This window comes from Branchiostoma belcheri, unplaced genomic scaffold, assembly GCF_001625305.1.
Source record: "Branchiostoma belcheri isolate BF01 breed outbred unplaced genomic scaffold, Haploidv18h27 scaffold182, whole genome shotgun sequence".
Taxonomy (NCBI): Eukaryota; Metazoa; Chordata; class Leptocardii; order Amphioxiformes; family Branchiostomatidae; genus Branchiostoma; species Branchiostoma belcheri.
Window position 1 is genome coordinate 287,768 of NW_017803291.1, and position 15,629 is coordinate 303,396.

Below are 15,629 nucleotides of genomic sequence, written 5' to 3' on the forward strand. Positions count from 1 at the left end.
AATTTTTGAGCAACGTTGATGTTTTTATGACTAGCTTCTTATCTGTAATATGCAAAAAAAAAAAAACACTACTAAACACTCGGTGTCTTTTGAAGTATGAAATGGTTGGATGAAAAGACATTTACTATACATATATACAGCCTGTTGTCCACTTGCCTTTTACTAATAGAGAACACCCTGTTAGGACCCCATCAGACCAGGTAAAGCCCCAAAGGTCAGGTACTAGATAAACATCAGGTAAACTGAGTAAGTGGGAGAGACTGTGGAGTCACTGTGGGAGATCTTACTGACATCTGGGGGTCTACATGGGGGGATCCTCATAGGCAACACCTAACAGTAACTTCAGCCAGGCCTGCAATGCAAATTAAGTTGTTCTTTTGTGTGGCTTTGGGAACAATGTCATTGGTTGTCTTCAATGTTCTTAATCTTAGGTATAGATATAAATTAGCCCCTCCCACAAATTGTACCCTCCAAATGTCAATGGAACAGTCCAATCATTGTAAGTACATGTAAGTATCAAAATGGTTTTCTAACTCTGAAAATACTACATACAGTATATCTGGAGTTTTGGCTACATGTGTACCTCTTTCAACCCTTCCTATGATGCTACATATTTGTGATTACTGATTAGTATTCTTACATGAGGACTGTACAATGTTGCCTGCAGGAGTTGTTAGAGTTTTTATTTGACAACTCTGTCCCTGGAGTGTACCTTGTTCCTATAAGCCACCTGCCACAGAGGGCGCACATGTACTTTGTCATTGTACCGGTGTGAATTTATGAGGCTCCAGGCAACTAAAATGTGTAACAGCTATTGTTTTTATGGACATACCAAGGTTCTAGGTAGCGCGAAGTATAATTCTGACCCCCTACACTAAATCCCCCCCTATGCTAATTTTCAATACAGCATAGGGCCGGGGCATTGTGACTGTATTTCTTTGTTCAAGAATGCCAGATCAAATGTGAAAAATTACCAATCAAGGATACATTGTACGTACCTTAGAAATAATTTTTTTCCCATTGGGTATCCCTCAAATGACCTCTTTTTTAGCTCAAATTTTTAAAAGCTCTGCACTGCACATTCCCCCTCTTGGTCGCTACGCTAAAATTAAGTCCTAGCTAGAACCCTCAGTTTTCTTGCTAATAGAGAGAGACACTACTATTTGCTATAGCAGTTGCAGATTGGTTTTGAAAGACTAGGTACTACAATTATTTGGTAACGAAAAACATAATTCTTCATCTCAAAAAGGCTTTCAGTTTGACCAAAGAAATTATGGAAAATAGACTACAAAATTGTACATTTATCCTTTCATGCTATATTACTAATGCTACAAAATAATGTTAGGCACTAATATCAAAAAGCACATTTTGTGCAGTACATAGAAGTAATTGTAGTTGTAAATGGTGGTATATGATGATGACCTTATTTGTCACATGCTAATGTGGATGATACCATTATGGATCAATTATGGGAGGGACAGGTCAGGTTGATGGATTACTCCTAATAGTAATACTGCACACTTCAGAATTCTCAGGAGAACCAAATGGAAGTGCTCAAATAATGGATTCAAGAAAACCACTTATGGTTCGCAAAACAAGCCCACTGAAAGCATGGACTGTTGTTACATGTGGTGTATGTGAAATACATGTAGATGATAAAAATGTTTGATTTTGTTTGTCCTTGCAATATGTTTGTTTTTGTTTGGCTATATTGTTCTAACCAAAGTTATTTGATGTGACATCGTTCATTTTTATCACCAAAAATAATCATTCTGATAAAGGAATTAGATTAAAAGAGATATGAAACTTCTCGTTATTATAATTTATAATGTGTGACTTATTGATATTTATTGGTTCAAGGTACATGATATATATGCAATGTATATCAGGTCAATATATGTATAAAGAAAACTATCATAAAAAGGCTATGTTTGGTCTTTATAATATTGTTTAACATCTTGCAAAAATTACATATAATAAGGTTAGCTATAGTCATGTAGTACTTGAAGTTGAAACTAAATTCTATCAAGTTTTGACAGGAAAATTGATGCCACATTCAAGGAATTGATTTTGTGATTTGGAAATGGGATGACAAATGACACTGCAGAGTTTCATACACAGTTTTTTCCCAGAGTGGCTGATATGAAAAAGCCTTTATACAAATTTGTAGCTTCTGCCATTTAGTTGCGACCCAAAAGTGTCCATCATCTCTCAAAAGGGTAGTTTAGTTTCACCCCACAGGAATGCAAATGTCAGGTTTTGGTTCAGAAAATCAATGTGAACAGAGATGTTAGAATTCACCTCGTGTTGCCAAGATTGCAAACTTGGCAATATTTTATCAATGACAATTATGTAGCTCTACTGGCTTTGTCCAATCACCAAGAATAAAAAGAAAGAGGAATCAGCTAACACAGTAACAGGCTGTGATTTTGTTACAGTCTTAGAAGAATGATTGATACAGTAAATTTATTTTAATTTTTCATCGCTCAAATTCTACGTTACAGTGAAACTTAGTATCTTTGCTTTTTAAGGTTGAAACAATGGTTGTATAACAATGTCAGAAACAAAATATAAAGGTACAGTACAGGCCACGAAATACGCATCAAGTTCTGCGGGACGTACCGCGATATTCCGCAGGACGTCCCGCAATATTCCGCAGGACGTCCCGCAATATTCCGCATGACGTTCCGCAATCTTACGCACGGCGTTCCGCAATCTTACGCACGGCGTTCCGCAATCTTACGCACGGCGTTCTGCGGTATTTCGCAGGGCGTACCGCGGTATTCCGCACGACGTCCCGCAGTGCACCTGAGAGCACTTTCGCAGAACTTTGCGAAAGTTCCGCAGAACACCTCTCCGTAAGGCCGCGTTTCCGCAGAAATACGTCCTTTTCATATGCAGGCCACCCGCGCCGTGGGCGGAGAAAGATCACACCCGGTTTGTTTACATTTTCTATAGCGCGGAGTGAAAATGTTCATGAGATCTGCCGATATTTTTTACCCAACAGTGAAGATTGTAAATTCCTGAGCTAGAATGTGGTTTAATAGATTGAGTTAAGATTTCTACCTCTCTGAAACGTGCATGTACACAAATATATTTATCGAAAACATGATCGCTGTGGTCTGAATTGTTACAGGGTTCTAATTAGCGGGAGCTTTGTTTCTTGATCTTGTGTTCTTGTGATCAGTTTTTAACCGTAAAATTTCGTACAATTCGCAAAGTTACCATTCTGGGATTTAGATGTTTAAAATATACATTCTAAGGAACAGTTTCGTATGTAGTTTGTGTGGTTTTGAGTTAATTAGCGCGAGGATTGGCGAGAATGCAGAGGGTTCGTAGCGGTGGACGTGTGTTGCACTCGAGTGGGAGGGAGCGCTTCGTAACGTGCGTCCAAAAATGCCGGACAATTTTGATCGTGAAAAATCGTACAATTTGTAAATATAGCGATCTTGGATTCGGATGCATTGAGAAATACATTTGTAAGGAACAGATTCATGTATTGTTTGTGTAGTTTTGAATAAACCTGCGCGAGGATGTAGAGGGTGCGATGTAGTGGGTGCGATGAAAATGGAGTCGATTTTTTTGCCAAAAAAAAAAAAAACGGCAACGCACCCGAAAAATAAACACGGTACGGGACAACCCGAACTTGACGTGTTTATGCAAAATTTGACGCAGATTCATTCGTTCTCAGACTATATTAAAAAGTTGACTCTGTGAAAAATTTTGGGATGAAATCGGGACAAGAAAATTACAAAGCCGCGCCGGCCGTGCAGGGCGGAACAAGCTACAGTCGTCTACCAATCTTCAGGCGGTGTCTCTGGGCGGAGTCTCAACTCTTCTGCGGCCCGGCTGGTGGGCGGGTCCCCGTCTGCGCGCTGTGATTGGCGCGCCGGAACGCCACGTGGTCTGCGGCGCCAGGGAGTCTACCAGTGCAGCTGCTGCTACGTGCTGTTACTATGGCGACGTGCGTGGGAACGCCCGGCCCAACAGCGTGGAAATGTATCAATTTTTGATGCGTGTCAACAAAGCCATGGGGCGTAAAGAACCCTTGAATTATGCTTCGCGCTTGGCACAATAATATTAATTCTCATATGCAAAAACGTTAGTTCGACTCTGAATATTACCACGAGTCTTCCGTCAGCAACAACAAACGAACGCCTGAATCTATACACGTACACTCGAATAGAGAACCTAGATAATACTAGACGTTAGTAGATTATACATATAGTCGGTAAAGATCGGAACTGTAACGAAGATAGGCGAATATAAATTTGTCACATAGACACCAATCACAGAGCCTCGGTTATAGTCGGTGGAGATCGTGTTTGTAACGAAGACGGGCGAAATCATTGGAGCAGCCCAGCTAGACTGTTGGCGCCGACGGCAGGGGCGGCAACTTCTTCAAAGGGAAACGCCTGTCGATCAAGTATAATATGTGCGTGTGGCTATGGGAAAATGCCTCGCTCTAAAATGTATCACGTAGTTCTGAATCGATAATCACAAACAGCAAGGAGCTTCTACAACATATATATAGCGTCCTTGCAAACAGGGACAATATCAAACTTCGTTATTTTTGGCCACAGAGTCGAAGCATTTAAAGCTTAAAATTTTAAAAAGTGGTTTCTTCGGCGAAGTCATGCCTTGCAGAAAATGTTGACGATACACATTACGTGTTCGACCGCAGGTCATTGACCTCCAGCTTGCGTTGTTCTAGCGGAGAAGAGCGTCTGGCAGTTTTTATAATAGCGTCAGATTTTGTTTGTTAAATCATACACAGGCATTCATGCATCTATCATTCTTCCAACTAGTTCGTAGTTATGTGAGATGTTTATTGGAATCACACGGATCGGAACAAACTCAGCGTATCAAATAGTAAACATCAATCGCCCAAGCATAGCCGTGGCAGCGTGGACCCGCCGCGCTGATAATCCCCGGTATTGTCCACAAATTATCAACAAATACGTGAAAATGAGGTGGAATAAGTGTCATGTAAATCTCAGAATACAAAGGCTGCTCATTAACGACCGAAATCTTGCGAAAGATTTCTTACGCGGAAGAAGTTTCGCAGCGGCGTTTCCATTTACCAGTGGACAGTTCTGCGAAATTCTGCGGGACGTCCCGCAATCTTACGCACGGCCTTCCGCAATCTTACGCACGGCCTTCCGCAATCTTACGCACGGCCTTCCGCAATATTTCGCACGGCCTTCCGCAATATTCCGCACGGCGTTTCGCGATATTCCGCACGGCGTTTCGCGATATACCGCAGGACGTACCGCGGTATTTCGCAGAACGTCCCGCGAAAACTGATGCGTATTTCGTGGCCTGTGCTGTATGGTATAATCAGTTGAGCTTAAAAATATCTGCAATTTTTTTAAAGATATAGATATAGTATGTGAAATATTGGCTGGGCTGTGAAGGGTACATGTAGCTTACATAGAAAAATGTTCACTCTAAAGTATGTATTAATAAATACTTATAAATATGAATAGGTACTGATACATGCATTAAAATCATGGCGGAATCAATGTTTACCATGCATTATAGAGTTAGATTTCTTAGATTTGGATGGATTTTTTTCAATCCTTCTATCTATCCAATAGTATCCATCCTCCATCCATCCCTCCATCCATCCATTCTCCATCCATCCATTCTCCAACCATCCATCCATCCCTCCATCCATCCCTCCCTCCATCCATTCATCTATCCCTCCATCTATCCCTCCACCCATCCATCCATCCCTCCATCCATCCATTCTTGACTGTTGCTGGTAAATGTGTAATCAATATCATGACTTGGAAATGAAGGAGGCCACCAGTGTCATCAATAATTGATATTTTATTTCCATTGATTTTGTGACTAACTGAGCATGGTCACAAAATGAAGCAATGTTATAAATGAATATGTTTATCATTGACTGACAAGCTTAAGCATACGTGACTATCTAGAACAACAGAACAACTTGTGTTCCACTAAACTATTTTTAGGAATATACTATTTTCGGGAATAATTTTACTGACACAGAATTTAGACAAAAATACCATGTGTCATTGAAGATCAGATATTTCCTTTATACCAGTGTAATCAGCGGAAACATTGTAATCAAGATATACATTCACTGTTATCTCATAGCAGGGATAGTCAGAATGAAAGATGACAGTTGCCTGCTGTGGATTTTTCCCTCTTTGTGTTTTATCAAAATGTGTAATTGCTTTGTAGTAACTAATGTGTATTGTGCTTGCTATTTTGTTAGACAGTTCAAGTTAAAGATTAAGTAGTAAAATGATGTGTTTTTGTCCAGATATGTAAGAATATTGTCCTAATTTTGTATCAAGCCGTTGCTCCAATCCCTTGGGTAATTTTGTGGCAGCCTCTTTAGCTGATTTGCATACTTGCCTGTGATTGGCCAGTGCTGAGATGACATAATCTCCTCTTTCCTGGCAGTCCTTGGTGCTGCTATATTAGGGAAGCCTGTGGGCCGGCTATATATGTGTGATATCCTGAGACCGAGGGGAAATACGTCACCACCAGCATATAGATGGCTTCATTTTTTCCTGCCAGTGGTGTGGTGCAGTGTTAGCGTGAGAGTCTTTCCATCCACATTGTCTGTTCCCTCCCTTTTCTTGGCAAAGACCTTGTTTTTCTGAAGAAATCAGTTGCATCTGGAGTGGTAAGATGGAGGTAGGTTCGATTAGAACTGTAGCTCTATCTATCGTATACGTCGACACAGATCTATGTCAAGTGCCCTCTGCTAATTTTCTTTGTTCAATCTATTTAAGAACGTACATTGTATGAGGGCTTAGGAAGATGTAAAAAATTCCTAGAATTGTCTAAAATGATGGTGACCTGCTAACATAGCTTAGGAGATGGCCAGTATTTTAAGCAGACGGTTCCTGTTTTCTAATGTCATTGATTTTCCGTTGGAAGACATGTACATGTATGACTCATGCTTGTCAACACTGATTGGAAGTGGAGAAGGGGGAGGGGGGCATCTAGTTCTTAGGACATACAAAATACCGGCTGTCGAGAAAGATATGTAAAATCTCTCTGTTGTTAGGCATGGTTGTTGGTGTTAAGATTATGGCTTACAAATTACAGCCATCACTTTGAATGCCAGGCTTCTGAAATGGCTGGTACAAGACAGAGTTATTTAGGGAGCTGGTGCAATCCAAGCAAGCTGATGCTTGTCAATATACAGCGTCTATTTGACAGCAGTGTGGTAGCAAAGGTGGGGAGGGGCCGGAAATAGTGGCTACTTAATAACGGTCGCTTTCAAGCATTCCTTACTTGCTGTCAATTTTGTAGGACTGAAAAACTTGACTGTTTAAAAAAACTTTGAGGAAGCTTCAATTAGACAACTTGAAAAAAGGGGAAGTGTTTTTGTTTGTTTTTTAACTTTATCCTTTTCTAATGAGCAAACATGAACTGTTTATTCAGTGATGTTGTTTTCCAGTAGAATAAACAATATTGGTTTCACTTTAAAGTTTCAGGATTTTACACACAATCATGTTCCTTCTTCAAACTTGCTGGTTCTAATTATAAAGCTGTGAAATGAAAATGACTATATTGTAAATCACTGAATCTAAACAAAATTTAAAACCATATCTACAAAATGTAAATCATTGCACAAAGTAAAAAAAAAACTAATGTTGTATGTTATATTCCAGTCTAAAAGGCAATTTAAATTAATTTTAATTTCAGGGCAGCAAAGCTCGATTTTCAAAGTCAATTTTCTTAAAAATAGTAAATAAAGGGACTCCTGCTAATAGATACGTAGCTTGTTTGAGAGGCTTCAAGAAGAAATAACAAAACCATTCAACAGCTAGAAAATAGCAGTAACTATCAATGTCAGACAGATTTCTTTATCAAGAATATTAATTTTTATAAAGAGCAGATCAAAATTGCTTACAATTTAGGATTATGACGGCATGCTAATTGCTATTGCAGAATTAGGAGATATAGCTTGTCTGTAAGCAGGGAGTTAAAATATTTGCTCCTGGTTGGTATGTGTGGTGTTTGCAGGATTTGCCATCATTTCCGCTAGTTTAAGGCAGTTTCCATGTGGTGTGTGCTCTGGCCTCCGGCTGGTACATCAGTCAACAAAGTAGTACATGTACATCAAGTTTCCAACTGAAAGCAGAACACTTCCGTCCTCAACTTTTAATTATGAAAATTAAATGACTTCTGCCTTATCTAACTTATTTGCAAGTCATTGTATGACTTGTATATCTATATTTGAACCTTTGAGATGGCAGACTTCATTCCTTTATCCACACTGCTTTGCAGCCCTTCCACTGAGTCCCAGCACTTCGTAATTTCTTTTTCTCTCTCTATGTACAAAATTTGTTTCAACTGTGCATGCACAAAGGACTCTTAGACAATTTAATGATTTTTTTAGCTGTATGTTATGTATTACATCATGCAGGCATTAGAGTGCTGACAGTCTAGACTGGGATGTTATACCAGTCAATATTGCTGGAATTTCTGTGTATTGACACTGTAAACAGGACGATGCTTCCTCTTTTGAATGAATGATCTGTCACAATTTGGACTACCATCACAGTACATGTAGAACTACAAGTAGGCAGCATTGACTGATTGAGATCATGTATGATGTAGACTAAGTGTAGCCTATGCCGATGTAGCATTTTTGTTTTACACAAAATATATAAGTGAAAACATAACAATTTATTTAACAGAATTAATTACAGTGAGTCAATCTAAGTTATAATAATAGTGTGCCATACTGTTAGGAATCTGCATCCATTTTGCCAGATGGTTTGCCAGGCCCTAACAGTGATAATGACCTAGTCTGGCTCAGACTTTAATCTGTATGCAGAAATTACCTGGAGCCAAACTGGGATGCCATATGCTGTTACATCTAAAGATCTATCTATGTATGTCCTACTGTAGAGGCATTGTGAGATATTGGCTGGGGTGTGTACAACTACATACTGAGTACATGCACCTGTGCCTTGTTATCATATCACATTATCAGTCATGTAAATGTATGCTGTATTTCAAATAAGGAAAACCCCATACAGGTCTAGGGAAGTGGTGTTACACATATGGTAAAGCACTTTATGGTAAAGAGTACTGTATGTATTTGATTGCATTTTACAAGCTGTTGGCTTCTGTTACACTAGTACATGTTGTAACTGTAGTACAGGCGTAAGATAAGTCACATGCATTTATATGTATAAAAGGGTTTTCGTACCTTTTTTGGATGAGGCATAGTGTCAGCTATTTTGTTTCATCGTTAATCATAGCTGGCCAATTTAATTCAACATTGAGCATAATCAAAAACATTCTTTTTACTGCATAGTCAATTGCCAGATTGCAAAAAAAAATCACATCTGAACATGCGGTAACAGCAGACTAGTTTTAATTATTTTTACTAATTAAAATAATTAGTAATACTAACTACATCATAATTTTATACTAATAAATTATACTAATAGTAGTTATGCTAGACAACCCATGAATGCAAAATAACTATCCAATGAAGTCATCCCCACATGTAAAGAAGAATAACTTCATTAATATAATACAGCCCCCTTGTTTTTACCACTAAGCATTGCTAGTCCTCTTAACTTTTACCTGGATCCCCCCATACAGACCCTCCTATATGTAATGTACTGTCACTGTGAATATAATGGTCTTCTGTACTGTCAGTTAGAACTGATGCTTACACGACCTATGACACAAACAGGGAAGTTATATCCAGTAAAACTAACTCTGTATGCAGGAGGGAAGGTTAGGAAGTGAGTCAGTGTCTGCCACTCCAGCTGACCAGCACATCAATGTTCCCTCACACTGGTACTACTGTCCTTCTGATGACCAATACTGATCAGACTCTGATTCAAAGTCTATATGAGTCATCCTGGCCCTTTTAATGGAAAGTAACCGATGGAATCATTTCCTGAGACTTTCCTGGTATTAAGTCATTCTTATCTCTGGATTTATCATTATGATTCAGTGTTCGAAATACCTGTCTGCAGTCTGCAATCTGCAGATAGATTTTCAAGATTGCAGAAGAAAAATATCTACAATCTGCAATTTTGCAGCAGGAAAAATTGGCACTTGGGATTTAGTGCTCTTGGCCCCAAGGACAGACAACACTTAGGCTCCTGTTCTGAAACAACAGGAGCTTCTTCACTAATTTGCATCAACCTTGTCTTGACTTGTCTATCTTTTGTTTCTTTTTGGACTTCCAAAAATTTATCTTCACTAATTTGCATATCAATTGTTCATGCTTATAAACCTAAAGGATTGTAGTATGGAGGTTTGTGTATTTGCAGAAAGTATTTCCAAATTGCAGAACAAAATTTTGACTCTTCTGCAATATTGCAGAGCACTGAAAAAAAGTATTTCGACCACTGTGATTACTGGTCACTGCATTGTTGTACGCTAGTAATATTTGTCTGGTGTTATGATTTCATATCAAGAGGACACTACAAAAACTGTAAAAATAAAACCATAGCAAACATATATATATTCTACTTTTCACAGTACTCTCATCTGCTGAATAAACATACGGGTACGTTTATTTTTTTGGGCCCAAACATCCACCCAAAGTATGGCTATGTGCTTTGTTACTAATACATGTACATGTATTAATAAATTGTAGAAAATGTGCCCGCATGTATCTGACTCCCCCGGGACTGAGAGTATAGTGGTTTAGAGGAATCTCTTGACCAGAGTACACTGTGGGGGCAGGTTGTCCAAACAAGTCTGCATGATCAGCTGTTCCAGGGCTGGGGGTGTCACTGTGGGGTCACGGGGAAACAAATAACACCACAAGGGTTTTAGAGAAGCCTGACTATTGAAATAGCACAAAATTTAGTGGACCGTGTTTTTAGCAGACTGTAATATTTTCTTTAGCTGGATTTGTATCAGTGGTGGTTTTGTGCTATGGCATTACATTTAAGAAGAAAAAAGGTCCTTAGGATGACTGGCTTTTGAAGTGTTTGAAATTGAAACAATTTGGTTGTACAGTTAAAACAATAAAGATATACTCGTGGTATTATGATTTTGCATCATACATTATATATTAAACGATTACTGCAAAAAAACATCAAACCAAAATTGCTGCAAAAGTTTATTCATTTACAGTACTGTAACTTGTATGGTGTACAGTAACTGTTACAGTCCGAATTGCATAGCTGACGTTTATAGTTTTAGGGAATAATAATACGTATCCATCGATCAGTAACTGTTCATAGCAAATTGAAGCACTGCCATTTTACAAAACCTCTATCAGTATGGTTTGCATTTTATTTGATATGCCTGGAATAGATTTGAGAACTATTTGAACTTTAATCTGTAATCTAAATTAAGTTTCTGTCAGCCTTGTCCTTGTCCCAATACAGTTTATTCTGAAAATAACCCTGTCAACAACAACACTTTCAAAACATTCCACCAATATATGTACTGTCTCCTTTCTTTCTTTTTCTCTTTTACACCCTCTTTCTAGGTCTCTGAGTCATTTTGGATTCATGCATGTTACTTCGTTAATACTCATTGATATCTTGACATTTTGTACAGGATTGTACATATATGAAGAAGAAGTCAAACCCAGTAAAACTAGTGTCATGTCATGTTGTAGAATATAGTACATGTATAATGTTAGAAGTAGATATAGTCTCACATACCACTGTATTTTCTTTCTATGTTGTTTGTAACTGCAATTAGCCCTCGGGCAAGTATTTGCAATAAACTTTCTATTTCATATATGTGCAATCTTTTTTTCAGTTTGATTTTGAAAATACGACTAAAAGACATTTTTACTACGTATACAATCTTCACATTATGATGATGATAGAGTCTTGCCCTTTTTAAACCTACATGTATTATAACATGCTAAGTTATGTCTATAATGACAACTACTTTGAGGTTAATTGTAACAGTACTGACCCCCAATATATTATAGCTCTCTCACTCAGTCTCACTTTTAAAAAGTGTTAAGACTTTCAGTAAATAAATATGGATGACATTATATACTACACAATCATGTGCAATTGTGTACATATATATACAGAGAAGTTGAAGTTTATATATTCTTGTCTGTCCCCCCAGCTCCTTCCCAGTGTTGTGATTCCCGATGGCAGACCAGCTGGATGTTGAAGACAAGCCTCCAGCCCCGCCCATGAGAATGACCAGCACCATGAAGTCAGACAGCCACAGCCCCGGCTCTAAACCCCTCCCCAGCGCCCCGCAGGAGGAGAAGAAGAAGGGAGGGAAGTTCAAGTCCATTTTCCAGTCCTCCAATGACAAAGGTTGGCTGTCATCCTGTCATTAGTGTCATATGACAAGGTCATGGATACTGTTACAAACATACAAATTATTTATGGGAAACATGGGGTGATGAGATGAGGATTGTTCCATTGGAGTTTTAGGGGGTTTATGAGGGGATTTTTTTAATACACATTTTCTAATATAAAAAATGTAGTATGCTGAGTTGAGGACTGTTCCATTGAAATTTTAAGTTACAAGGATTTTTTTTTTAATGTTTAACTACACTTTCCTCTGCAGAAAATGTAGTTCTGAGTTCAGGACTCTCCAACTAAATTGGGATTTTTTTAATGAAAAGAAAGTGTGTTAGATGATTTTCATAGCTATGAGGCTAAACTTGCAGAAACAATGTTTACAGGACTCTCAAAACAAAGAAAAGTTATATAATTTCCTATGATACTTGTATGTTGGTTTTGATTGTAAATTATGGATTTTGGTTTGCACATTTCTTAGAAGTTTTTCAATCTTAATATGATTGTAAGAATGATTATTTCATTATCGCAAATTGTCGGAAAGTTGATTCATAGAACATAATGATGTTTCAAATCAGTGATTTTTAATATGGCTTTGGTACGATTATCTACAGTCAACTTATATGATTAAGGGGCCACTGTCTTAAATTGTTTATGTTTGGGTTTTTCAGAAAGACTCCTGTCAGGTAGGTGGTAGAAAAGCTGGTACAGATGTGTACATGTACTAACAGTTGTCTTCACCAAAACAGCATTTTACATTTAGACCCAGTTTACACATGGACAAAAACCTGTATTCAGAAACTGTGTACTGTGTAATTTTTTCTGCATGCAAATTGGCCTGGTTTGACATGAAATAACACGTTCAGATGGTATTTTACCTCAAGGGCTGGCACGCAATCTGAACATATGTTTTTGGCAATTTACACACAGGAAAAATTTGACATACACAAAAAACAATACATGAATGTTTGGTGTTGTTAATTTCACAAGTTTGAAAAACAAAATGACATGTCACAGTGTAGAAGTCACCTCATTTACATTAACATAATTATAATAGCCTTGCTAAACCATTGCATTACTTTTGGATAACAATAACTTCATAATCTGTATCAGTATAGTCGGTATAACCGCCCTTCGGCGTAACACACAAGCTACGATGTGCACTCAAATCTTACACTACATTGTCAGGCATTAAAACTTACACAGACCACCTCCTTCTGCTTAAATGTTTCTGTGTTTGGTGTTTTATAATTTCTTGCTTTCCTGCTTTCTTTTTTCCTTTGTTCAACTTTCTTGCTGTCTGTCCAGTTTTCTGTACCAATGCCTTTCCTTCTCTGACATTTCAGCTCGAGCCAGTATCATATACTTTGCCATCACCCGAGCCGGCGTCAAACGTAACAACACTCTTCCTTCTACTCTGTTTCTGCTCGTCTTGTCTGTCTCGCTTCTCTTTAATATCAGTAAAACGCTTTTTCTTTTACTGTGCCAGATAAAATATTTGTTTAAGGCTTAGAAAATGTTCTTAAACATAAAACATTGCTCTGAGTTTTTCCATTTGCAACATTATAATACATGCACAGTACACACATACAGTACAGATCTCGATTGAACTCCCTTCCCTTGCAATTGTGTTTTATTGTGATTTTAAGTATGTTTATTTCCGACTGTGCAAAAGTCATGTTAAATTGTTTTTCATGAGAAATGAATACATTTTAAATAAACGTTGCTTGGCTTTTGCACAGGTTTTAAACCAGATATGTAAAGCTGTTAATTGTGTTCCACAAAACTTTTGATTGTGATTCGCAACATCCATTTAGAAGTTACTCGAGATCTGTACTAAATGTTGATCATTCTTTGATACTTCATACTAAGTCATACAAAATACACAATGAAATTTAGTACAGTATTAGTTTAACGTACAGCATTTTCCTCCTCATACTCCACATACATTTTCATTGCAGCAAACATTTCTCACATTTTAGTTTAGATTTTTTTTTGTATTTTGTTTTGCAACATGTCCTTACAGATTGCACAGACTTGTTATGATCCATAATTTGACAAAATGATTCTTATGAATTCCTCATAATAATGCCAACATGTTTTCCCTATATTAAAATGCAAATTTTAAGCAAGAAAGTGTTAAATCACAGCAACATCTCGCTAACTTCACTTTTGTGCATTCTTTTCCTCTGTTTGTGAAGGTTCCAAAAAGAAGGACAAGGAGAGACCAGAGATTTCCTTACCGTCGGACTTTGAGCACACCGTACATGTAGGCTTCGATGCCGTCACAGGAGAGTTCACTGTGAGTATGGATGGGGGGATCTGGTATTGTATTGTACAGCAGTGAAAATGGCTCAGGAAAATGTACTACTTATATCATAAACAAGAAGTCCTCTGTGCTAGAACTTAGATGGTATTGTATGCTTTGGATTATTGTTGTTCACATTGGCCTGTGGCCAAACATTTATAAGTTAAAAATCACATTTTCATTTAAATTTCCCTTTAAGTAATGTAAATGCATGGTAACCTGGTATGGGTGCTAGCTGTTAAAGATGATATAATAACAACTCCAAATAAGAGCTTGTTACAGTACTTTGTGAATTAACATTCTGCAGTTAAAATCAATTTTTTAGACAGCTTTGAGTATTTTAATTTTTGGAAGATATAAAACAATATGGATGCCATATGAATGTTATTAGCTGTAAGTTAAATGATTTTAAAATTAGGTTAATAAAATTTAAGTTTATCATAACTAAGAAACAAATACAAGCAATTTTCAAAGCCCTACTACTAATATATTTTTTTTTATCATAATACCCGACTTCTATTAGTATATAGCAAGTTTCTAGTAGACAAAGGCATAAGTTATTATAATAGTTATACCTTAAAAGTATCAATGTATTTCAAATTTAGGAGCAGGATTGGCAGAAGTCCAATAGCAAGAAAATAAAATAAAACAGAAGTATTATTAGGATATTCTGCCCTTTGCAAGAATATGCCAGAAACATTTACTGTTTTGTGTTGCTCTTTGTTGACCTACGGCCTCTGACATCAGGCAAACTTCCAGGTAAGGGTCAAGGGTCAGAGTTCATGGCCAGTCTTACCCCCTCGGCTGGAGCTTCACTCTATACCTGTTCACTGGCTCAACATGGATAGACAGTTGTTTTCTGGACATGTACAAAATGCATGCAAGCAGGAAGGTGTCTTTTGTATTGCCTTTGAGCATACGTTTTGGGTGTTGAGTCAATACTTCGCACTTTCATATATTTTTTCAAATAAATGTAAAAGCACTGCATGTGATGGCTTTATTAATAGTCAGAATGACAATACACAATCATGCATATTCCTTGCTCAGTCATGTCTACC

At 37.6% G+C, this 15,629-nt stretch overlaps 1 protein-coding gene across 1 annotated transcript in view; it reads left to right on the forward strand.

Annotated features, from left to right (window-relative positions):
- Nucleotides 1-15,629, forward strand: part of LOC109467594 (serine/threonine-protein kinase PAK 1-like) — a 43,524-nt gene that overhangs the window by 6,639 nt on the left and 21,256 nt on the right. The window contains 2 exon segments of the mRNA XM_019765611.1: nucleotides 12,076-12,275; nucleotides 14,465-14,565. Coding sequence (XP_019621170.1) covers nucleotides 12,101-12,275; nucleotides 14,465-14,565 — 276 coding nt within the window. The 5' untranslated portion in view covers nucleotides 12,076-12,100.